This window comes from Ceratosolen solmsi, unplaced genomic scaffold (genome assembly GCF_000503995.2).
Source record: "Ceratosolen solmsi marchali unplaced genomic scaffold, CerSol_1.0 scaffold57, whole genome shotgun sequence".
Lineage (NCBI taxonomy): Eukaryota > Metazoa > Arthropoda > Insecta > Hymenoptera > Agaonidae > Ceratosolen > Ceratosolen solmsi.
The window spans coordinates 3,592,882-3,617,896 of record NW_011948427.1 but is presented as its reverse complement, the minus strand read 5'-3'; the positions used below and the strand labels follow the sequence as shown (position 1 = coordinate 3,617,896).

Here is a 25,015-nt window from a genome sequence, read left to right as displayed (position 1 = left end):
ATGTCGAAGTAGTAACTCCTTTTACCGAAGTAATGCCGAGACATTCCCTAGCATAAACTTATTTCTCGGCGCGAGAAATCGCTGCTCGTACTCATAATAAAGCCCGGACTTTTCACCGTCGCCGCAATAACGATAATCCTTATTAGAGGCAAAATGAAAAAAAAATAAAAAGCTCGGCGAGAACGAACTTTTTAGGTAATAATTGGAAGAAATGGGACAAAATACTTTTAATCCTGCAATTGTTGTTTTATGACAATTAACTTCGTTATGCATATGCATGCATAGGAGCACTACTTAAATCTAATTGTGGATCGATATTAAGTGCAATTATGCAGAGTCTTAATCTCCCATGTGCGATTTCATTTTTGAGTGGTTGGAATTTTACGTTTAACATTCCTATATAACTTGTCCTTCTTTTTCTTTTTTTTTTTTTTGTTATTTGCTGTTATTAACATGCCAGGAACAATGGCAATATCAAAACGGTTTGTCGGCAAGATGTTTTACAAAGAAAAAGAATATTATCGGCTGACGCTTGTGTGCATATGATCGAGGTCGGAATTTTATTACAAGTTCGCGTGAACGATTGATTTAACGGCCATTTTTAATTGAATTTGAGATCTTTATTAAAATGAGATAGAGTGCATGGAAATAATACTGTCGTCACTTTTATAGGAAGGTTATAGTTACAGAAATTTAACTTTTGTTGTCGTTCGATAATTAAGCTTAATAAGATTCTTTTATTTGTTAAAAAGCAATTATTGAAATACATCAAATACATTGCAAATACAAATATACGAATCAGTATGTTATGTTTAAATTAAATACACATAAAAATACTATCTTCTAATAGGCAAAACTAAAACAATACATGTTAAAATAATTAAGTCGATGTTTTTACGTATGAAAGTTAATTAATAAAATTAAAAGATTCTTTATTGAATAAATAATTATAAAGATGTGTGAGCGCGCGCGTGTGTGTGTGCGATTATGTACGCAGAAAACGGTATGTGTTTTAATCACATCGTTATGGATTATTTATATCAGAACATTTCACTAAAGAGAAAAAACCATTTCTTGTAACTAAATTATATTATTATTTTTTTATTGAATTTTCGCCATATTATTACGAATAATTAATTGATTTCGTAATAAAATTTTGTGTTTAATGCAACTGGTGAAGTTTAGGATCGGAATCTCTTGTGAGATTTGGGTTAATTTTCCTGCGATTATTTTGTCTGAGTTTGCAGCAACAGTGAATAGAACGGTGAAGTGCGAAAACGTTGTATTAATCCCAATTTAATTATGTGAAATATCAAAGAGTTATATTTATTAATATGACTGGTTTGAAAATCAGATGTCTGCTAGTGGAGACAAAAATTTATGATGTAAAAATGCATAACATTTCAATATTTTACGCATTCATTGGAGGCACTTAATAATACCAATAAAAGCACCTTTTATTTCTTTAATTGATTTAGCAAATTTAAGTTATAAATTTTAATGACTCAACGAAAACATAAATTGTAAATTTTAATTTACATGAATCATACATATGTATATGTATATATTCCTTTTACAAAAGCAAAAAGATTTTATTAGCTATTCATAAATCTTTGTTTAACAAAGGCAATCAGTAACATTGTATCATAATTAAAAAAATTCTGTACATGACAATGCATTTGTGTCTATCATTATTCAAATTCAAATTCCATTTCTGTCAAAAGTATGACTCGGCGACAATAAACACATCCTACAAACCATTGAAAATCTCCAACATACTTACATACATTCCGATTTTTTAGATATTAAGCAATATACGGACAGAAATTAATGTTCATTTTTTAAATTAAATTACTATTATTTTGAAATCAAACACAGTCGTGTTAATAACTTGATCAAAATATAATTTACATATTTTAATCATGAAATTATGATTACCTTTTTTTGTTCTATTCGTGTCTATATTGAAAATACTTTTATATATGTATGCATTAATCTTTAAAGTCTTGAAGTATAAATGCAAAATTTTATTGATTAAATGCATAATTCTCTATCAATAACTGCAATCTGTTATGAAATTAACAACATTTTAAAGAATATATAAAAACGAACTAAATATTGGTAATCATACATTCGCTATATGCGATGCCCATTCTCTATAAAAAGCAATAAATATTGTCTCGCAGTTATATTGCATATTGCACACGCCACTTTCAAAACATTAGCGAAGCTTTCGTTTAATACTGTATTGCAAAGTCCAATGGAACCGCTTGGTAAAAGTAATTGAAATTTTTTGCGTCCACACAGTCTTTTCTAAACAACGTGCTTTTCCCACTATTTTTTTGAAAATAGACTCATTAGAATTTCTGAGTTTCCAAAGAACGACGAGATTTTGATGAAGGCAAAAATAAATAATTCTAAATAGTTAATTAAGAAATTAATGTAAATGTTTGTTGCAGTACGTAGTTGGCTATAATTAAGTATTTAATGACCATAAGGGTTCCTTAATTATATGCACCTGTTAAAAAGCGTATACTGATTGTATCAGATAATTATTTATAGCGCAATTAAGATTACAATACATCGAATTAATTTACAGTATACTTTTAACCGTAAAACTTTGATAGTTATGAAGATAAATGATGATATTACCGTTGAATAACGAAAACGTAATTAATTTATGTTATACTTAAGTATTGATAAAATTTGCGTATATTCAATGTTGACACGTGAAAAAATATTCTATGATTAAAATATCTGTACGAATGTACTTTTTTTTTTATTAAAAATTCATTCTTAAAAAAACCAAACACAATAAAAAATTTTTTTAGGGTGTTGTAATAATATATTTATGAAAATGAGCTTAAATTGGTAGATTAAAATACAATGGTGAAAACTAATAACTTTGATATTTATTTCTCAAATAAAGAACATAAATTTTGAGGTATATAGAGTATTTTTTAACAACACATAAATAGTTTTAAAACTTTATTCTAAATAAAATAAATAGTTATCCCCATAAAATATAATTTATTTGATTAAGAAATACATTTCATAATCAAATATTAGTTTATATTCGATCAAATATCAATTACATATATATCTAATGTATGTGGCAATATGTCTACACCCGCACAAATAAAAATAAAATTTCTTTACATTATTGAAGAGATATTATATCGTTATCTGTCCCTTTAAATATGAACGTATTTCGTGTGAAATCGTAAAGTAGAACGACATCGCCAAGGTCTCAGTTGTCTAATTATATTTCTCAAGAGTATTCGAAGGCACGAGGGAAACATTTTATTGCGAGAGCAAATATAAAAGGGACAACAAAGCGATCGCCACATCACGATGTAATAAGTATAGTAGCCAAAACAATAGGCTTGTATGCAGGAATACAGTTGATTCATTCTAATTCAATACGCAGTTACAAAAAAGAGATAGGCAGAGAAAAAGTGATGGATTTAGAGATAAGGAGGTTGGATAGTATACAAATGAGAAATAGAGAAGATATAGATTTGTATCATTTTAGAGAGACGGATAGAGAGAGAGAGAGAGAGAGAGTGACCTCTAAAGATGCGGATCGAATATATATATATATATACACGGAGCGCATACGAAATATTTTTAATTAACATATATGCAAGCGCTATCGTAAGCATTTTGCAAAGGATGACGAGAAAACAATGAAAAAAATACGAAAAAGGAATAATAATAATGATGATTGTTTCTTTCTTGAAAAGGAACTTTTTGTAATAAAGTAGCTCTTGTCTTATCCCACGTGTTATGTTTGTTTTACGATGGAATAAAGTTATTTCGTTGCATCAAAAAAATACTTTATAAATAAAACATTACTATACATCCTTTAAAGTTGACTTTATTCTAGGTTATTTTATTTCTTAGTAATATTTCTAGTAAGATAAAATATAATAAAGTTTAATAGAGTATAATAAAGTTTCAAAATATTTTCTAATTGAACATAAAAGAGGTAAATAATAAAAGTAACTTTAAGGACGAGAGGTGTTAAAAATCCTAATATGAGATGTCAATTTATTCGCAATAAATTTGCAAAAAAATTTCTTGTCAAATATTTAATTGAGATTTGCAAAATTTTCATACGATACGTACACAATAATATATTTTTTTTTCATTATAACCCACTTTTATTTTAAATTACATTGCATAATAATAATTAATTATATGATAATAATTATTTTTAACAATGCATACATTTATGAAATTGCATTATAATCAATGTATCGATTTATATTATTTAGTTTCAGAAATGATTTATGTTATATCAAATTCACTTTCAACTTTCAATTCCTAAATCATTATTTATCCTAAATTATACTTCAAACTTATGATTAGCAACAGTTAATCTTATTACTCATAAGTGTTCAAATGATTAATAAGACTAAATATATATATATATATATATATATATATATTGGAGATTTTTGCTTTAAGCTTAATGATTGACCGGAATTAAGGCCTCGTCGGGGAGAATTTTTAATTAAACCAAAAAATTATTTTGTCATGTCTGCTTAAACTTAGCTGTACTTTCGGTAAAAATCCAACCGATTCTCCTTCAAGACAGAGAGCTAACAAGTCCGCCCCGATCGCGAAATTCTCATGCAGTCGGTCAGGCGCATCAAATCTGATGTCACGAATGCATATATACATGGACGCATAAGCAAAAAGGACGGGACTCGGCAGAGTGGGCCGCATACGGAATCACAACAAGTTTAATAAGACAGGACGAGCGTGCAGAAGCAGTCAGCGGGTTATATTTGTCCTGGCGCACACGAGGCGGGTGCGTGAGATCGGCCGCTTAGGACGATCTCGAGGTGACGATGTTATTTCCGTATCATTCACCGTTCGTGGTCTTCTCATGCACGGATCTTAAATTACTCGGACATAACTCTCAAGGGAATCTGATTTTTTACGGTAATAAGTCTCAACCGCGCTGGAATTTAGAAAGTCCATTTGCCATTTTCATAATAAAGCTCACCGATTCGCTTGGAACATCGAATGCGCCCATCATGACTTACGTGACTAATAATGTCGCGATCACTGTCGTGCTATTTATTTATAAAGTTCAAAATTAATACAATAATAGACATTTTTTTTTACTCTTTAGGCTGGCGCAATCATTGCCAAAACACCTGCATCATTGCAATAATTATTAAGAAAAATTGAGTCAACGATGTTTTGCTAAAGTCAGACGGTGTTTCTCCTTTAATAATAAATCGAGCCCAATGCAATGGCAATACACAAGCATGAAGCTTAGAAAGGAGATGGCCGGCAATCTCTATATCAATTTTGAAGTTATTAAATAAATTGCCCGGCCGAGACGAGCGTTATCACTTGCTCGTCTAGAGACTCCGAATTACTTTAGCAACGAAGCCGAAGGAATCGAGGCTACGACCCTAGGGTCGTTCACTCGCAAATGCGCCGCGCCACTTGCACCACGCAACAACGTAACACAATGAGTCCTAAAACGCTAAGAAATAGAGCAACGACGGTATGTGATTCAGAGTCGCGCGTCGGCGCCTCGAGCCTAAGTGGATTTGCCTGTACGGTGCTTGGGGCGTCAGCAAAAACGCAGCGGTTCGTTTTGTTTTTGTTGATTGTCGCCATGAGGGCAACGGCGGCTGCCTGACGGCCGTCGGGCCTCTTCACGATGTGTCACTCCCAACCTCGCCTTATCTCGCCTCTTTTTTTTCTCGCGTGCCTCGCACGTGAAACGTGAATTCACATCCGACCGCGACGGCGCTTCACACGTATATGCTTTCTTACATAACCTTAACGTTCCTCCGATAACTGCTCGGCATTTACTTGTGGCGCGATATCATCGTCGTATCTTCCTCGCCGTTTCTCTCGTAGATTATGAAACTTCGATGACCGGTGGAGGATCAATATGACGCATCGGCCGGGGTTTAAATTCATTATTTCTCCTTTATCACTTGGATACTTTGCGATTCGATACGCGAAATGACTATCGACAGCAAAATGCTATACGTAGCATCGCTTTATCTTTCTCTGGATTCCCTCCAACGGAATTATGCATATTCGTAGAAAGATTTAATCATAATACATCTAGCAGCCAAGTAAAATAATGATTGCGATATCCTAATGATATCCTAAATTACTTGTGCTTAAATTTAATACGACGATGGAGCCTAGTGCTCGCTCTAGCTGCGCTCTAAAATAAAAAAATCCGGATAATAAAAGCAATACTCGCTTTGCACATGATATTGGATAAAAGTGAGTTCTCGAAAAGAGGGAACCGGTAAAAGCTACGTCAGTCGAAAGCGCTCCAGTCAAAGGAGTCATCGCTTAATTCGTAATATTACGTAGGCCCCGGTGCGAGGCTGAAAGCCTCGATCACGAGCGAGCGTGGATCGAAGATCGAGCAAGAGGGTGCGCCGATAAAAAACGTTGTAATCGACTCCCTCGAGAGGCCTCGATGCATTAGAAGCGCACTCTCGTATTACCCTGGTGCCCAATTAACTTGATAAGTGGCGCGCATTTGCTTTAACGAGTGCTCGGCTCGGCTCTCGCTACCGATAATGCGCCAAAGAGATGAAGCAAAATGGCCTCTGCCCCCTATCAGCACGATCGGTCCGACTTTGCAAAGTTGAATTTTGGAACCTGGTAGTTTTCTTTGAATTTATCACCGGCTGGGCGAGTTACTTCCAATCTTCGAGAAACCGGGATGTAAATAGCGTCTATAAAGTACTTACGCAATTGACAATTCTGATACTTTGTAAAGGGAATTCGAAATCTTTGAAGCGCTGATTACATCGAGGACTAAAAGAAATGGCAAAACATTATTTAAAACGTATTTGAAAGATAATAGTGCACATCGGACGTATCGAACAAAGCTGCCGCCAATTATTCTATGGCTGTATAAAAATTCAATTTTAAATTTACATTTTAAATTTAGTGAATAATGATGAGTATATAAATATAAAATTTTAAAATAAAACACAAAGTGAATGTGCGTCAAAAGGAATTGCAATTGTAATTTATATATTAATTCATACATATATAGCAATATTATTCAAATGATAAATGTTTTATAAGGATTGATTAGTTATCTTGTCGAAATATTAGAAACAAATATTTCGTTTAATTAAATTTAACGTGCCTCTAATTACACGTATTTGCTCTATCCGCCTTCAGTTAATACGGCCAATGCTTTACCGTGATTACCTTCTATTACTTAATCAGCGCAATTATCTGCCCTCTTAACTAAAACAAGTTATTCTCAGCTTGGCAAAAAATCCCATCTCATGCTTGGTCTCTCCCCCCCCCCTCTCTCTCTCTATCTCAATCCGATAAAAAGGCTTAAACGTAATAAGTATCGAACGGCATTGCGGATTACAAGAATACACGATTATTTTAATAAAAGTATGCGAACGCCGCGGCATGCGATGACACGTGAGAGAACGGCATCGATCTCGATTTTCCATTTCCGCCGACGCGAAACGCAGTGACAATGAGAGGCACTCGGTCACGGTAGCCTATGGATTTTGTTCTCACCTCTCCTTGACGGACGTTTTAATCGACTATTTATAATAATCCGCAGTCGAATGGACGAGACATTAATGCGCACTGATAGTGCTGAGCTCCGGAATATAACATCCTTTATATATTTATGATCGTTAAATATAGAAAGACATTTTCTAATGCCGTGCCCAAAAATGTGGATCTATTGCACTTGGTTGCATTTTTAAAGGTCATTTTAACTATTTATATTTATGTTGGGTTAGCCAGTCGGTTAATTAATGGAGAAGATCGTAAAGAGTGTTTGAATGATGCTTAGATATTTTTATATGAAAAAAAAATTATATATTAGAATATTTGCTACGCTTTTATTGGCCTGCATTCGTAAGTTACACAATTCTATTGTTAAATTTTAAACCCAAGTAGAGTATGATAATATTAGAATACAATCAAGGCACATTGATCAACATTATTTTAAAGCATACGGTTCTAATTCAAATGCAGTTGCTTTTAGTATTATTCAAATAAACTTCTAATTTATATTTGGTAAATTCTTCCATCGTACAGTGGATTTCTGCAACGCACCATTAACATTTCTAGCCTCCATGCTTTACGGCCGAGAATATTTTCATTCGTGTGTTTTCATTCGTATTATGTCGTATTTAGTGAATTGTTTATTCTCTAAAAACTCAATCGATGTCTCATCAACGACCAAGATAAAACAAATATATCCCATAAAGTGAAAGGCATATTTGGCTCGTATTAATCTTCGTGCAAATCATTGCACGTGAAAAATTAAAAGTAAATGGTATATTGAGGCAGGGGCACCGATCGCGCAAACCTGCCCTTGTTTATAATTAAAAGCGACGACGTAAAGTTGCCCATACTTTCGAGGATACAGCGGAATTAGCATATAATCGACTACAAAGAGCTGCCGATGTACGTGAGAGGTGCGAGCTCATAATTTTCACGTTATTTAGCCACGAGCCAGGAACCACGAATTCTGAGCCACGCGCCACGAACCACGGCCAGGACGAGGCAAGAAGTATCGCGAAGAGCGAAAGAGCGAGCGTCAAGAGCCGCCGTTTTCCTTTTCATCGCTGTTGGTCAACCTAACGATGACTTTGCATCAATGGCTGCGATGATTTTTTGCTTGCAAATAAAAGAGGAGGAATCGTCGACCTCGGTCCGACAATGATTTACGGCTGCGCGCGTGTAAATGTTTTTGCAAAACTTGTAAAATGGAACGAAAACGACCAGGTGCATATCACTGGGGATTCGGTAACTCCCGAGCCGCAATTCCCATGCCTCTCAATTATTTACCACGTCCAACGCGAAATAATTAGTCGCTTGTCCTTGTCGTAATTACAGTTTTCGAGACACGTGAGCCGTTTGCAACATAGCCGCGTGTGAAAGTAAGTAGTAGTCAATCAGTAATGTCGATTTCCCAACTTAAAGTGTAATTGTGCCAAGTACTGTTGAAAGAAACGAGACGTGTTAAACTTAAAGATAATTTTATTTTAAACTTTTTCAATATTATTAACACTATTAACATTATTAACGTCATTTTCGACCTGGCATTTAATAAAATGTTAGTTCAGTGTCGGTAAGCGTTAATGGGAAAAAAAGTAAAGAAAACAAATCCCATTATCAATATCTTGCATGAACGTTTAAGCAAATTTGCATAAAGCTGAACAAATGCTCATTAGCTAAATCGTACTTGGTGATGAAATTATTAAATCTTACTTAACGACAGTTCTGATATTACGCTTATATAAATATTCTTTTCGCGCGTCCCTTCGCATTTCGCGAATTTTATTTATTTTCACAATCAATGCAACTATCGACCCCCCCCCCCCAGAAAATAATTCTCCTACTAAATAATCCTATATTCTCTTATTAAAACCGATTGTTCGCAAAATTTGCAATAAATCGACAATGCGGCCACCCCGTACATTACTATACTTAGTATATTAATATATTTCCAGAGCAGTGAAGAAAGAAAATAAACGAAATGCAGGTTTAAGGCCCTCAGACCCGCGCGGCTCTTCATTCGCACTTAACAAACGAAAAATGAAAAACAAGAACAAAGAGAAGCAACAACAACAACAAAACAACAACAACGACGGAAAGAGCGTTCGTTCCCACGAACGAAACGGGGAAGGAGCGGACCGAAGTGCGCCGAGCGACAAAAGAACGAATTATTAACCAAGCGGAAGAGTGTACACATGCGCAACTCGAGCGCATGCACAGAAAGCTTGGCTTCCGCGTGCCAAATGACGCGCCCATTTGTTGAATTGAAAGCGCCGGCTCTTCCTTTTTTCGGCTTCTATATGCGTGTGCGGATGGCGAAATTTCATGCGCACCGAAAAACATCGAATTACAACGAGCGAAAAGCTACGATAGCCGCGCTCCTAGTTGGTGGTACGTTCTTATCGCCGTAATTTTTATACTTCGCTTTAGTTATCGACAAGGAGCGCATTCCAAATATCAAAATTCCATCGAATTCGTGAATAACGATCTCCCATTTACGTATATACATCGATTTATATAGATATATATATTTGTATAGATTACATATGCAATGTTTTTTTGTTATCAAGGGACATTATCAATGGCCTCTTCGAACAGCTCTATTCAACGAGATTAAATATCGCTAGAGTCGCGCTTTCACGTGGTAATAAATACTCCGCCCCTACAATTAAATTATCCTGCTACGATTGTAAAATTCGTCCCGACCTCAGGCACACGACAATCCCAATAAATGACTAATGTAAATACAGATTGGATAAAAATGGCTTATCATTAATGGCGTATAGCAACGCCAATAATAATCGTCGTAGGCCATATTTCGTCGAATCGAACGGCCATCGGACATTAGGAAGTCCCAATGGGACGGACCTTAGTCCGACTGGACGATGGTTGAGGATGAGCTGCTCGAAGCGACCCTAGGTGCGCGGGCGCTCGGTCGTCGAAAAAATGCGAGAGGCGCCAAGACGCGCGCACCTGCCTCCCCGCTCAAGCAACGAGGGCCACCAGACCCTCGCCGGCGTGTCACGCACGCATGCACGCACGCACGCACACACACCCGGACAGTCGCGAGACAGACTTCCCGATACGTAGGCGCCACTTCGAGGCCTCGCGTCGCCACCATTATCTCCCCCCGTCTCGGTGATTACGCGCGCCTTTTGTCCACGGGACGGCCATGAGGAGATCGAGCCTCCCGACAAACGGCCTCCAGTCCCGGACGGCGCCTCCTAGCTTCGTCCTCACCCGAGCTTCCACGATCGACGAGCATCCCGCGATGAGTCAGCGAGCGGAGGCCAGCGTGTCGACCTTACGCGACGCTTGGCCCTGCACCCGCGACTTTTTAATAATAGCTCCTTTAGGAGAAAGAAGCCTTTTTAGCTTTGTAGCCGCGATGATAACCGCATGGTTGAGCTGCATGGTTTTGACAGTAGTACATCGGGCACCATTTGCTCATCTCGACCTCTCGACCGATTTTCTTTTCTTCGGCGAAATTATGGCTCAATTTGGAGTTTGTTGAGCGTCGCCAAGCATTTGTTCATTGACATTTCGCATTTAAAAGGTAAGTATTACAACGTCGTTCGAAAATGTCGAGCATTATTGTGCGAGGTGGTCTGGATGAAAACTCGAAAGCAAAATATAGAAATATACGTTCATTTAGATACTCTCTTTTTCTCTTTTATTCAGACGATAAAAATACTTTAAATAAGGAAATTTTACATGCACGTGAAAAGGCGAATTTGCCGTTTGAGATTGTGCCTTTGTTTTTGGACAGGAAGTTTGATCTTAAGATTATAATACATGCGTGATTGACCGTGCGAGTCATATTTAACCGGAAGTTTATTAGCAACAAATTTTGTAGAATGAAAAATTTGAGAAAAATAAGCTAATGTCCGAGTTTTTAACGACCACACAAGCTGGATTTTTATTCAAAAAACAAAATCGGTTAATAGCAACTTGGCACATATTTTTGGCTTAATTATTAGACCAATTTTCATAATTACAGAGTGCGATTCAAATTATCTTATTCTCGCGCTTCAAAATAATAAATTCACAAATAAAATCATTCTACAAATATAGTTTGCAACGATTATAAAATTTTAACATTTGTTCTTTTCATTCTTATGTATCATTTGTAAAAACAATGTTACTAATAACGGGGGGTGGGGGGGGAGGAAGAGAGTAGAAATCGATATTGACACGAAATAACGATGGAATATTACTTTTATATTCTAAAAGGATGAGTCACCGATAATTCGACCAACTGTTTGATTTATAAAATACTTTATACGAAGTTTTATCGTTATATGATTTATTGCATTTTTATCTAAATCTTAAAACATATAAAATGTTGAATTACCTAATGAAAATAAGGACCAAATGTTAAAAGAGTGTTTAACCACAGCATAAAATTTTGTTTCCGCTATTACCATTACGTAAAATTGTGTAATTTTTTTTCTCATTAATATATGCTATAAATTAAAATTTCGTCATTTTTAATTGAATATTATTAGCCGCTACAGTAGGTGGAAAATGTTTGATAATAAAATAATATTTTGCACAATTTTTTTTTTTTTTTTTGAAAAATCTTGGAAGACCGTTAACGGAGAAAATAGCATAAGATTATTGAAAAGAAAATTCAATTGATAAAGAAGTAAAACCACTTGACGGTTGACTGTTCCCGGGCAAAGAAAGCCTTAACGTGTTCGGCCTGCGCTTAATGCCGACGTTATATTACTCAAGTCCGGCTTTGGTTAACACGATCGACTTTCAGTGTCTATCCGAGTGCTTGCGAGACTTGCATTTCAAGTAACGCGTAATAAAATAACACAATAAGAACATGAATTTTTAATTTTGTGAATTTTGTTAAATTAATTGCAATTGAGAAGAATTTCTATTTGACAACTTCGGCTGGATAAATGACATCGAATTAGTTTTAAGCACTGTCCATTTTCGAGTCGATCGTTGTCAATTATTTTTGCTACGCCATGAAGGTAAAATTTCAGTACAATAATACTTAAGATTTTAAGCGCATAGTCATTAAGAATTTATGACTAAGTACAATTTTACAATAAAAATTATTTAACTGCAATTCAAATGTTACCTTATAATCACTTTACAAACACCGGTTGCTTTCTCTTTAATGTGTTTTATTAATACTGCTGATAATTTTATAATACTAAATTTAAAATTTAAAATGCAATTGAAAGTGAGACAGAAGTTGATAGATAAGCCTGTCTTTCGCGCACTTCAACGTTCAGACAAAATAAAATAAAATAAAAAAAAACAGAAGAAAACTAATAGTTATATTTTTATTACATTTGAATATTTAAAAATTATAATATGGCCATTTAATGGAATGAAAACACAATTTTGAGTAAATGTTTTTTGCTTCTTACCATTTAATTTACGAGTTAATGTTAATATTAGCCAACTGAATATTTATTTAATAAACATACCGATAGCGAGTGGCAGTTTATTCGATTTCGTTAATGTTTGTGCATAAATGTTTAAAAGTAAATATATTTGCTTTACCTAATAATAATTTTCACGCTTATTACTGTGTACAAAGAATTAAAATTTCAGCGCATATAACGATGTACTATAGAGAACAATGTCTGTGTCATGAAAATGATTGAGCATCATTGTATAATATCTCTCACACAGACCAAGGATTTTCATTTCCTAAAGAGTTAAAATACAAAATAACATCGTCGGAGTTGCCTAGGCTCATGAATCCGAATACTTACTTTGAAGCGGCTGACAAAATTACACAAGTGACGAGAGAGAGAGAGAGAGAGAGAGAGAGAGAGAGAGACGAAGTCGAGGCGCAACGAAAGCAATGGCTATTACAGGCGAGGCGCCGGTACTTGGTGCGCGAAGAAAACCGGCCGCGGTCGTAGGCAAATAAGAAAGTTTAGAAATTGGCCAATTACGCTTGCGCCTCGAGGGTGGGAGTTACGAAAGCCGAGGCGAGCAGTACGCGACTTCGTTGCCGTCGCCGTCATTGTCTTTTAAATGGGTCACGATGCGTATTAAAGCGCGACTGGCTGGGTCGTTGGGCCGTGAACGGACATCAATAACGTCTTTTCGTGCTTTTAAAGCGTTATTTATAATGGCTCTGTATGTTCCTTCTCCGCGGGGATTTTTAATGCGCGCCATTAGCCGAAGGAATTTGTTGGTTATCGTACGTCTCGAGCGTTTGTCGATCGCCATCGTCTTAGATTTCCTAGCGGTATCCACGCCAACAATTTACCACTACAAGTCCACTCGTAAGCTGACTTCGCGTGCACCACCACTGACTTACCATTACTTCAAAAAATTGCCACGAGACTTTAGATACCATAGGATTTGCGTTAATGCTACGTCGCATATATGTATTTCATTAATATCTTAAATTATTAAGCGTAAAATTCAGTTTTGAATTCTCTAAGAAAAGAGCGTCACGGTAATGAATTTTTACGAACTTGTTTGTATGCTCTATCAATATTATTTATTGATTTAATGCTATTACTAAAGCGATCCTCGAAAACTTTTTAATATAGCTTCGCTCTGTTCCGGTCATAAAATAAATAAAAATATCTGCTATTCGATAATCGACATTAACTTGGCTCGCGTAAGCTAAGCAAGCTGCGGCCCAAGATAGAATTATAAATCAAGAATCGTGACATTTTCGATTAATTAAATTATAAAAGTGAATCGTGACTATAATATCATTGCGTTAATATATGTGTGCTGGATTTTAATATTTAAACGGTGTATGGAACTCTTGTTGCAATTTTCTTATTTCCATTTACCACTCGACTGCGACTGAATGTTTGCCTATACGTATAATAACAAAATGTATTATAACAAAAACAATTCGATTACGATCTGAAGAAATAATTTACAAAGATGAAACGAAAAATTAATATAAAAATTAACGTCTCCATCAATGTATTAGACACATTTTTTATTTTGACTGATATATATATAAAAAAAAGAAGAAACAAATAGAATTACATTCTATTTTTTTTAGAATAGATTCGTTATTGTATAAAAACGTCTTTTTTGCTCATTTCGCTATTGCTTATTATGCAATTTCCTGTTTTTTTGTATTACGATATACTTTTTTTCGGCTAGTTCGAAGATTTTTAATAATATTTTGTACATTTGCTTCGATAATGGATATCATAATTTGATAAGATACATAAAAAATTGATTGCATTCGATCTCAACAGCTGCAAATTTCCTTACTCTGGATAATTTAATGTAGAAATAACAAATTCACAAGAAGTGAGAAATGATATTTAAGGACAATTTTATTGTTAAAACGAATTTTTTCATGTATTTTATAAAATTTATAATATTTGAATAATTGATTTAACAAGGGCTAAAACAATTTTATTCGCTCTGTGGGGGGGGGGGGTAAAGAATTTTTATAATATAAAATTCATTCACATAAATCTAATCACATATACAAAAATCAAGAAAATGCTCTTTCCAAACTTTACAATTACGAACAAAAAAAATAAAAAATAAAAAAAGCAATAACAATAAATGTAAGTTATCAATTATTTTAATGAAAAGCATATATTTGAGCAGAAATCAGAATTTATATTTGAAAGCTTACGCCGACCAGAAAATGAGTAAAATAATTTTTTAAAAAAACATTTATCTACAATAAAATAATTTCTCTAATATATATATATATATATATATATATATATATATTACACATTTTGTTTGCGAAACCCAGCTTTCTCTAAATGTTAGTAGCTCATAATCTCTTAGTGTTTTGCATCTGGTTCCGGTATCACGATACGATCACTTTTGTTTTAAAAAGTCACTTACATGACAATTTGATTAAAAATAACAGACTGTATTTATCTGATTAGTTAAGAATAATTAAATGCTTCGTCTACTTAATAATATTAATGTTATACTAATAAACTAAAAAACTATTATGCACATAAAATTTGTATTTTGTTTATTTTTCAATATACCGTACAATAAATATTTCTCTCAAAGATACTGATCAGGATCTACGAATTAGCAATATTCACTACGTAATTGCAAATATGCAAAATAATTTCAATATACAAATAATTCAGTTGTACGTATCTCTTCTATATGCTTATAATGCATGCGAAAAAATTTGTAATAAGAATCCCAAAAAATTATAATAATAAATCCTAGACATTTATAAATATGAGACGTGCATACGTAGTGGTATAAAAATATAATTCTATGTGGCGCCTACGATGCGCTCATTAATTTACTTTTTTGTTCTGCGTCTTTTTTACACACACATACTTATATATATCGTGCATATTCTTGTGCATAAGTGCCAAAGAAGCGCACGTAACATTAAAGTCGGACTATATAGTTGACTATCGGAGCTAAATACAAGGCTCCTTCCCTCCCTTTCTCGTTCTCGGCCTCCGGGAGTCGACACACTCATTATCTTTGCACTCTCGTGCGGTCGACACGTATTTATATATACAAGCGCACCTATATGCTTGCAATGTATGCCGAGTGTGTACGAGCAGACGTCCGATACAAGTGTGTAATTCGCTATCCGTACGACTTGCCGGCGCCCGCTCGGTCTATACTCCATCCTCTATTTTTTCGTGTTCTTCTATCCTTCTTTCCCCTTCATCCCTCTTTATTTTCCTATTTGGTAGTAGTTTTTTATATTGTGAAATTATTACCAGCAGTACTTCCGTTGTAACGTATGAGTCAATATGATCAACTGGTAGAAATAAGACGCCATTTGGATAATAAAGGCAAAATTTATTTTAATTGAAACAGAATGTACGCTTCAAATAACTCGTATTTGTAAATTCTACGAAAAAAATGTACTCAGCGTGTTTGAAACGAAACCGCTAAAGCCTTCCATCCGTTCTAGAATCAAATAAACTCTTAGAGATTGATACAATTTCTTTAAGTGGAATTTCGTATTCTTCGCATATTGTCCACTTATCAATACCAATAAAAACAATAAAAGGCAAGTAAGTAATACACTCGAAATACGTCAAAGTAATATATAATTATCATTACTATTGCCATTTAATTATTTAAATACTCAGCCAAAAACCTTTGGCATAAAACATAAATTCCGAGGAAAAAATTAAACAGTAAAATACCTTCAAACGGTACGTCCACCAACTGTAATTTATTAAAGCTAAAATGATCAAAGTTTAATTACAACATAATAGCATATTTAATACCGTATTGTTTATATAGAGATTTAATATAAAAATCAAATAAAAATAACAAAATTATGCCGACTAATAAATAATAACCTAATTCTGTGTATACATTTGTAAGGACATGTGAATATTAAATTGCAAATTATTATTATTATGGCGCTGTAACACCCACAGTTGCGAGCGACAGGATTCCATAAGGCTCGTGTGCCGCGGTTGATCGATCACTCGATCGCTCGATTAGCCAACTACGGACATCGCCGATATAACCGAAAGTACGCGCGAGAAAAGTGGCGTTTCTCAGTGCTAATATAACACGTAACTGTAACCGCCGACGCGCCGATATGCTTCGATAAATACCAGGACGATGTAACATTGCGGAGCGTCGGCGACATTAGAGCTTTCGTAAGACCGTTCGCACAGTGAGATAACAACGTTACAAGCTGAAATTACTTTTATATATTTATGCCTGACATTCGTCCCGTTTCAAAGTAATTTTTATTAATAAGTTTCAGACAAAATCAAAAACAAAAAACATTAACGTAGTGTGTGCTGCTTAAGCGCACGAATAATGAGTTTTGCCTTCAACACGCTTTTAACTTTTTAACTAAACCTTACTTAAGCCACGTTAATATTTATCTGATGTTTTTTTTTTTATTTTGAAAATTTCGTTCACATATTTGTTAAATATATACACAATATATACGAGCAACGTTGAAATAAAAAGTTTCGTTTAAAAATTTTAGCAAATCTGGAATCGAGGGCGATTAAAATAAAAACAAATAAGGTAGTACAGATTATTATAGTAAAAATGATTGAATTATTAAATAAATTTATTAAATTATTAAAAAATTTTTAGAGAATTTCAAATATCTGTGAAATAATTGTTGAGACAGCGTTAAAGCTACGTTGAATAGAAATAAAGAGAATCATCGATCGTCTTTTGAATATTCCGAGCATTCGTAATGGCTTAGTGTCGATCGATGAAGTTAAAGGCAGCAAACCTTTCATTTCACTGCCCATCATTGCATTGGACAGAATAAAAATTGACATAATGCAAATAACGAAACGAAAATAGTGATCCTGGTATAAGCTTCATGCGAATGTCGAAAAGCAACGAAATTGTATGGGAATTAATCGAGTGAAACGGCAAGCGCTCACGACCTACCCAAGCAAATTGTTCGATTTTTTCTATTCTTGCCTTCGAGATTATGTGATATTTTTTGTTTGTGGGGGGGGGGGGTGTTATTCCTTCTGATCTCTGAGGGTTACTTTTGCCGCCATTCAATTTATTTATTTTTATTAATCAACAGGAGTCCATTGCCGATGATTTGATATGACGCCATGGACGAGCCGCGCGTAACAGGATTTAACCGAGAATAAGAAGAGAAAATATCATTATGTTAATATTTTATAACGATAATACGCCATAAACTATACGATGATATATGATGAATGAAACTTGTTTTCGCGAATCTCTTTTTTTTCTTCTTCTTTCTGGTAAGTGCTGTAATTGAAGAGTATTATATTCCATTATTATATTCCACATACACACACACGCACGCACGCACGCACGCACGCACGCACATACACACACACACACACACACACATATATATATATATATATATATGAAAAATACTAGGAAAAATAGTAGTTTTTATTTTAAATGAGTACGTGAAAAATACGTAACACTGTTTAATAATCTTTATGTGTTAACTAATAATTAATAGCGTATAATGAAAAATAATAAGAGTATAATAAAATCTTTATGAAAAAATAGTGATTTTATTCTTATTTGTATATGTAAGCTTGATATTTGCTGGTTTGAAATTTTATTTCAAAACTAACTTCGTCTTCGTTGTATCGATATAATTGTTTGTCATTGATATGCCACTGTTATCGCTCTAAATGTAATATTAAAAAATTTTTTATATTTAGCCTTTGTACTAATCACGTATTTATCACTATTTTATATTTACATCATCATTTTATTGCTTGTATAACGCATTTATAAAATCATCTTACCATCTTCGCATTCCACAGACAATCAAAATTCCAATGCTCGAACTCAATCGAGGTCTTCGCTCTCTTACATCTATAGTATTCTTTCCAAGATATACGTTTTATTGTTCTTTAAACATTATGACTATTAGTTAATATAATATATACGAGACATTTTGAAGATTAAGATTATGATGGGCCTATGAATTTGGCAATTAGTTTGATTGGTTTTGATTTATTAAACAAGAGTTCGACCGTTATTTGTACGTTACTGCATAAAGCGCTAAGCAATTAACTAAGGATATTATTGCTATTTGACATAAAATTAAAAGACTTATGCAAAAAATCTTTAATCATTTTTTACCCCATGCATCTTCAAGTGGATTTTTGTTAATCTTGTATTAAATTTCATGTAATTATTTGTACATATTATTGTTTTCACATATTTTTAGATTTCAATTACTCGAATCTTAATCTTTTAAGTGTGATAAAACCGTTTGTATACAGCTCATTTATGTGAAATAAGCAATATACATTTGTATACGCTAAAACATTGTCTCCAAATATATTTAAATGATGTGAATAAAAACATTGTTACTTATAATTCTTTCAAGTGCCAATAATAATTAAAATTTTCCAACTCAATATTTTATTGCAGTTGAGCATTAGTTATCAAAAACAAATACTTATGTCTGAAAGATAATTTTAACTATATGTAATCAAATCATTACTTGCTATAAATCGCGTAAGTACTTAAAATAGTTTCCTACTTTTGTCCTTCAGTAGTTATAACTTATCCCGACTGTTATTAAACGCATAATTTTTTTTCTTTTTTTTTTTTTTTTTTAATAATAATAATTATGCAAATATTGCTAAAGTTATTTTACCTAAGAATATAAATCATTCCTTGGAATTTATCGATTGATTCCTCTGCATATTTTAGAGTTCCAACAAAACTCCCACGTAAATTCTAAAAATCTTTGAAAAGCTCTGCCAATATGCGTACTTGGCTTCAGCAATGAGTGTTTTAAGACCTCGTTATTTTCGACATCCGTACGGGTACTTCGCTCGAGGGCGGTATGACGCGTATATGCGTGCGTGGCGTACGAGAGTGAGAATGAGAGTGACAAAGAGAGAGAGAGAGAGAGAGAGAGAGAGAGAGAAGACGCAGCTTGCAGCCCACGTGTTCGTCCCGCTGTAAGGTTACACTTGCTATTATTAAACGAGTGTGAGGCTACTGGCACCACCGGCTAGTGACTCCAAGATATGCCAGGAGCTGCCAATTTTCTGACGAGAGACGGAATTGAAAAACATCGTGCAATTTTAAAGACAGCAAGATGAGTGATAAATGTCAAAACTGCTAAGTAAATATCAGCTACGTGTTATTACATGGATGTTTGTACATCCGAATATTTCTATAGATGTAAAAATTTTCAGTTTTCATCTTTTTAATAAAATTCAACTCCACATTGTTCGTGAATATAGACATTCTCTCAATAACAGATTACTAAAGTCTTGATGAATTTATAAATGAAATTTTTCATTTCATATATATATATATATATATGGGAATATATCTTGTTATTATATTCTTAATTTTTTATAATAAACAAAATATTTTATAATTTAAAAAATTAAGAATTATAATTTACGAAATAAATTTCGTGTATTTCTATTCATTTTTTTTACATGTGACATCCTTGCTTGGAAAGGCGCTTTATATTATGAAATTTATACGGATCCTCCCCCCCCCCCACTTTGTTCTAAAAGTATGCTAAAGGCTCGTGTATAATGAACCCATTCTATCGGTTCACCGAAATGCTTGATAAATCTTAAATAATTATATATGTATTATTGTTATGTATCTATTTGAAACATTTCCTTAACAAGATATAAATCATTATTTAAAAAAAAAAAATTTTATTTACTTGCTTACTAAGGTTGAGTAACAAACTTTCACCTAAACATGTAAATCAAACTTTTTATTTAATTTATAATTCGTACTGAACTCCATACGAATGGAATGAGAATCTTCCATAATTGTTATCATCTTTATACAAAAAATTATTGGAAAAAAGTAAATTAATACGAAAATAATTTTTTTAATAATAATTCTAAATAAAATCATCCCTTTTGAAAATTGAAAACTTTTTGTTCGTATCATTTCTAGCATAAGTATACTCTTTTCAGATATATGCTTTAAGTACGTAATACTTGACTGAAAAAACGGCACACGAAACTCTTTTCCATCGTCGAGAAAATGGGACAAAGGAAAAACACCAGCTGTACCTCGAGAACGGAGCGCTTTTTTCTCCTCATTTCATCTGGTACATCCTTTTCTTACTAACGAGCCCTCTATGCCGCGCTCTCTCCCTCTCTCTTTTGCCACAATGGATAAAGGAGCTCTAGCCTCGAGTGAACTGAGCCAAAGCGACAATACATTAAGCTCGACTACAAATATTCACGATAATTAGTCCTTCCCCTTACCCTTCCCGGCCCCCTACCGCTACCGCCCACAATTTGACTCACACCTGTGTATCAATGCACGTGTGGGATGACGAGCCAAGACGAAGAGGTGGAGAAAGAAGAGCAGTTCCTATGAATCTGTGAACTGCGAGGCACTTCTCATCGCCGTAAATCATTCGACGTGGATTTATGGCCTCGTTGCGCTAACTAGAAAGAGGCCAGTCTCTCTCGATGGATTTTAATTCGAATTTAATTTTCACACCCGAAAACAAAACTTTATGAGCAATTAAGGCTGGATGAGAAATTTTCACAAATCTTTCACGATTGAACAAAGTTGCAGTCTTATCACTTCAATAAAGCCTATTTTTTTTATTATAGGTCGACGCGAGCTTTCTTCACCAGCAAATAAGTCAAAATTCAAAACGATTACTGCATTAAATTGTACTATAAATACATCGATTTACTCGCAATAAGGAGATCGCTTACACTTTTGAGCATTGCTAGCTTTGTATGTGAACAAAAGTGGAATATATGAGTTGTTTAAATCCATTGCTCAGCTGCAAATTTATGGGTTGCATAGTTAACGAGCGATTAACGCCATAGTTACTTTATAAGCAATTACGGAAGAGAATTGATAAAAAGAAGTTTATAGCTCAAGAACTATGCATGAAAGCTTATGAAATTTGCATTGTACTGAATCTTTTGTTATTTGAATCGGCCTTTTATTATACCAATTAAATTTGCAACTGATTTAAAATAAAATCATTCTATTTTCATGAACTTTTCATTAATATTAAACAGTTTTATTTTCCCATATAATAAGATATTTATACCATTTTAATGTAACAAAAATATAATGAAAAATTTGTAAAACACTTTAAATTAATTGTAAAGTAATTATTTACTATGAAAAGTGAAATGTGAATTTGTACATTTGAGTCAAATGCGCATGGACTTTGACATTACATGTAAAGATAAATTCTTATCGTATACAGCCATTCAAGTGTATAAGAAAAATTAATAATCTTTTTTCTATAATTAAAAAATATATCCAGACTTGTTTAATAAAAATTAATTTATTTTAATTGAATATGTTTAAATATGTATAATTATGTAATTTTTTTTCATATACAAAACAAACATTTTGAATATTAAATTATATTAAAACTTTCTCGAATATAAAACATTAAAGTAATATTCGCGTATGATTTTTTCCACAATTACAATTAATGTAAATAACATGTAGTTACAGAGGTTACAAATTCATACTTAATGAATATCTAATATTTCAAAAATATACTTCATTATAATGAATTCCCAAATTTTTCATACACAACGGTCATAGAAATATATTTATATATTCTAATTTTTATAAAGTAATACTTTTACTTTATAAAGTAATACTTAAAAAGTAATATAAAACAATGCTATAAAGTAATCGTACAAAGTAATACTTTACGAGCTTATGTATTACATGAATTAATAATAATGTAATGTATAGTAAAAATAAAACGACATATAATATTAAGGAACTCATTGAATTTTTTTGAAGGGATTTTTTTTTTAATGAATATTTCATGAATTTAATTAACTTGGAAAAGAAAAAATATGATATTACAGATAGAAAATGTTTAATTAATCACTTATTATTTATAATGTTATTTAATCATAATATAAAATTGATCAAACCACTCATTTATTCGCTTATCTATTTATTGAAATTTAATTTTTAAAACACCCATTATTAAAATATTAAATTGTCAAGATGTATGTCAAATCGTGGATACTCGGATCCGCAATATCGTACATCAAGATTTAAGTTTATTTCTCAATTATTATTATTATATTGTGTTACTAAAATTATTATACGTGGAAGAGTTGTATTTGTAGCACATTTGATTATGTTTTTGATTAGTAGTCAAATTCCATATAGCTGAAATGCCACTGTAAATTATGCAAAGTAAAACAATAATTATAACATAAATATGTATATGAGAGTGTGCGCTGAGTTCATTGGTCTGAAGTAACAATGCATATCGTAAGCACCTCAATGATTATCGATAAAGATTTAGTAGCCGACGGGGAATCAATTACATCACACCGTCTTAACAATAAGTAACGCGACCCGTTATTGTCGTCAATCGTACAAATGCGACAGTGATACCGTATAATGTCATACAATCGCATGAATATCATAATTCGACGAAATTCTTTCTCGATCGACCCAGCGTACCGCGAAAAAGCCCACATGCGGATGAGAAGAATGATAAATCGCAACGATTTTTTTCGTCACAAGGTTCAATTACACGCGCATTGGCAAACATACTAGGAATAAAAATATCCTCACCGCCGCTCACCCACAAATCCTTATCGGCTACACCAAAGCGCGCCAATGACACACATTGTACACGTACACATGCATATAGTAGATTGAGCGAATGTGTATTTAGTAAATTGTTACCGGCGACGTCGTCGTTGTCGGCAGTCGATGTCCTCTCCTCCGTGTCGGGCAGCACCTCGTAGTCGCTGCCGCTGCCGCCACCACCGCCGCCAGCGAGGTCGAAGTCAATCGACGCCGCCGCGACGGCAGCTGCCGACGTCGCGACGCTTAGCGTCGTCAGCGTCGCCAACGCGATCAGCTCCCGCGGTACCATATCGCTCTACTTTTTTCTATCTGTTGCCTCCCTCTCTTTTTCTTTTTTCCTCGGCCTCCCCTACAGCCCAGCGGCGCCGAAACTCCACCAGGGCAATTCCCGTGTTATTTATTCGTGTGCGACCAGCGTTCTTCCTCACCACCGATGGCTTATTTACCCGACAACAGCAGGTTTTTTTATATTATACCAAATGCATACGTAAGAACTTGTTGGCGTCACACCGAGCCTTAGCTTTACGCCTTACCTTCTGCGCTTTTTTCAGAAAGTGCTCGGCAATCGCTATCGACGTTCCGCACAAAAAATCAACGATTCTCTTCGATTGTCAAAGGCGCATCGTATACCGAAGTAAGATAATGAGAAGTAAGAATAATGAGTGAGTGAGATATAGTACGTGTGTGTGTGCGTGCGTGTGCGTGCGTGTGTGTGAATTTGAGAAATAAACGAAAATTGGAAAATCGGCTGTTGTACACAAACAGGCCAACCAGTCTTTCCGTTGCGTTCTTCTTCTTTTACAACAAAAATCACCGATCATACAATTCTTGAGCACTTATCGATAGTCGTACTTTGTCAAGGACCGATTTCCCGTTTTAAATAACAATTGGCTCCACGATCAATCGACCGATCGCTTCGTACATCCCACGAGATGGGAAACGTACACGAGCACTCGGTGTATACACAACCGACTCGACGGAGCGCTTGGAAGCGACTGACTGGCACTGGCCGTCCACGGCAGCTCCTCTCAAAAAACCAGCAGCGTTGCGCTCCTACAGTCTCTCTATGAGCCAGACAGAGAGAAGGTGTGCGTATGTGGCGTTTGTGTGCGTGAACCTGCGTAGTGGAGGGCCGGGTTTGAAACCGGCGCCCATGCATGTGTTCGTGCAGCGGGTGCCCAACGTTTCGTAGACGAGGCGCGGATTGGCCGGAGTCGCGGTGCTTGCCAGGGGAAAGGGAATCGAAGAACACGTGGCGCGGGAGTAGGAGAGCCCGGTGGCGCCTAAGGCCAGAGACGCTGGAGCGCCGTCCGAGCGCCGTTGACGACGACGACAGCGACGACGGCTGGGCGCGCACGTGTGAGACAATGAGAGCCTGTCAAGGAGACCGGCGGATGTCGAACTCGATGACGAGGCACTTCCTCAAGGCAAAGGAACTGGACCT

General features: G+C 34.5%; 1 protein-coding gene across 1 annotated transcript in view; it reads right to left on the bottom strand.

Moving 5' to 3' along the window:
* LOC105363433 (BMP and activin membrane-bound inhibitor homolog) overlaps positions 1-23,982 on the bottom strand; it is a 62,727-nt gene extending 38,745 nt beyond the window's left edge. The window contains exon 1 of the mRNA XM_011501118.1: positions 23,668-23,982. Coding sequence (XP_011499420.1) covers positions 23,668-23,860 — 193 coding nt within the window. The 5' untranslated portion in view covers positions 23,861-23,982. The remainder of the gene's footprint in view (positions 1-23,667) is intronic.
* Between the last annotated feature and the right edge of the window lie 1,033 nt (positions 23,983-25,015).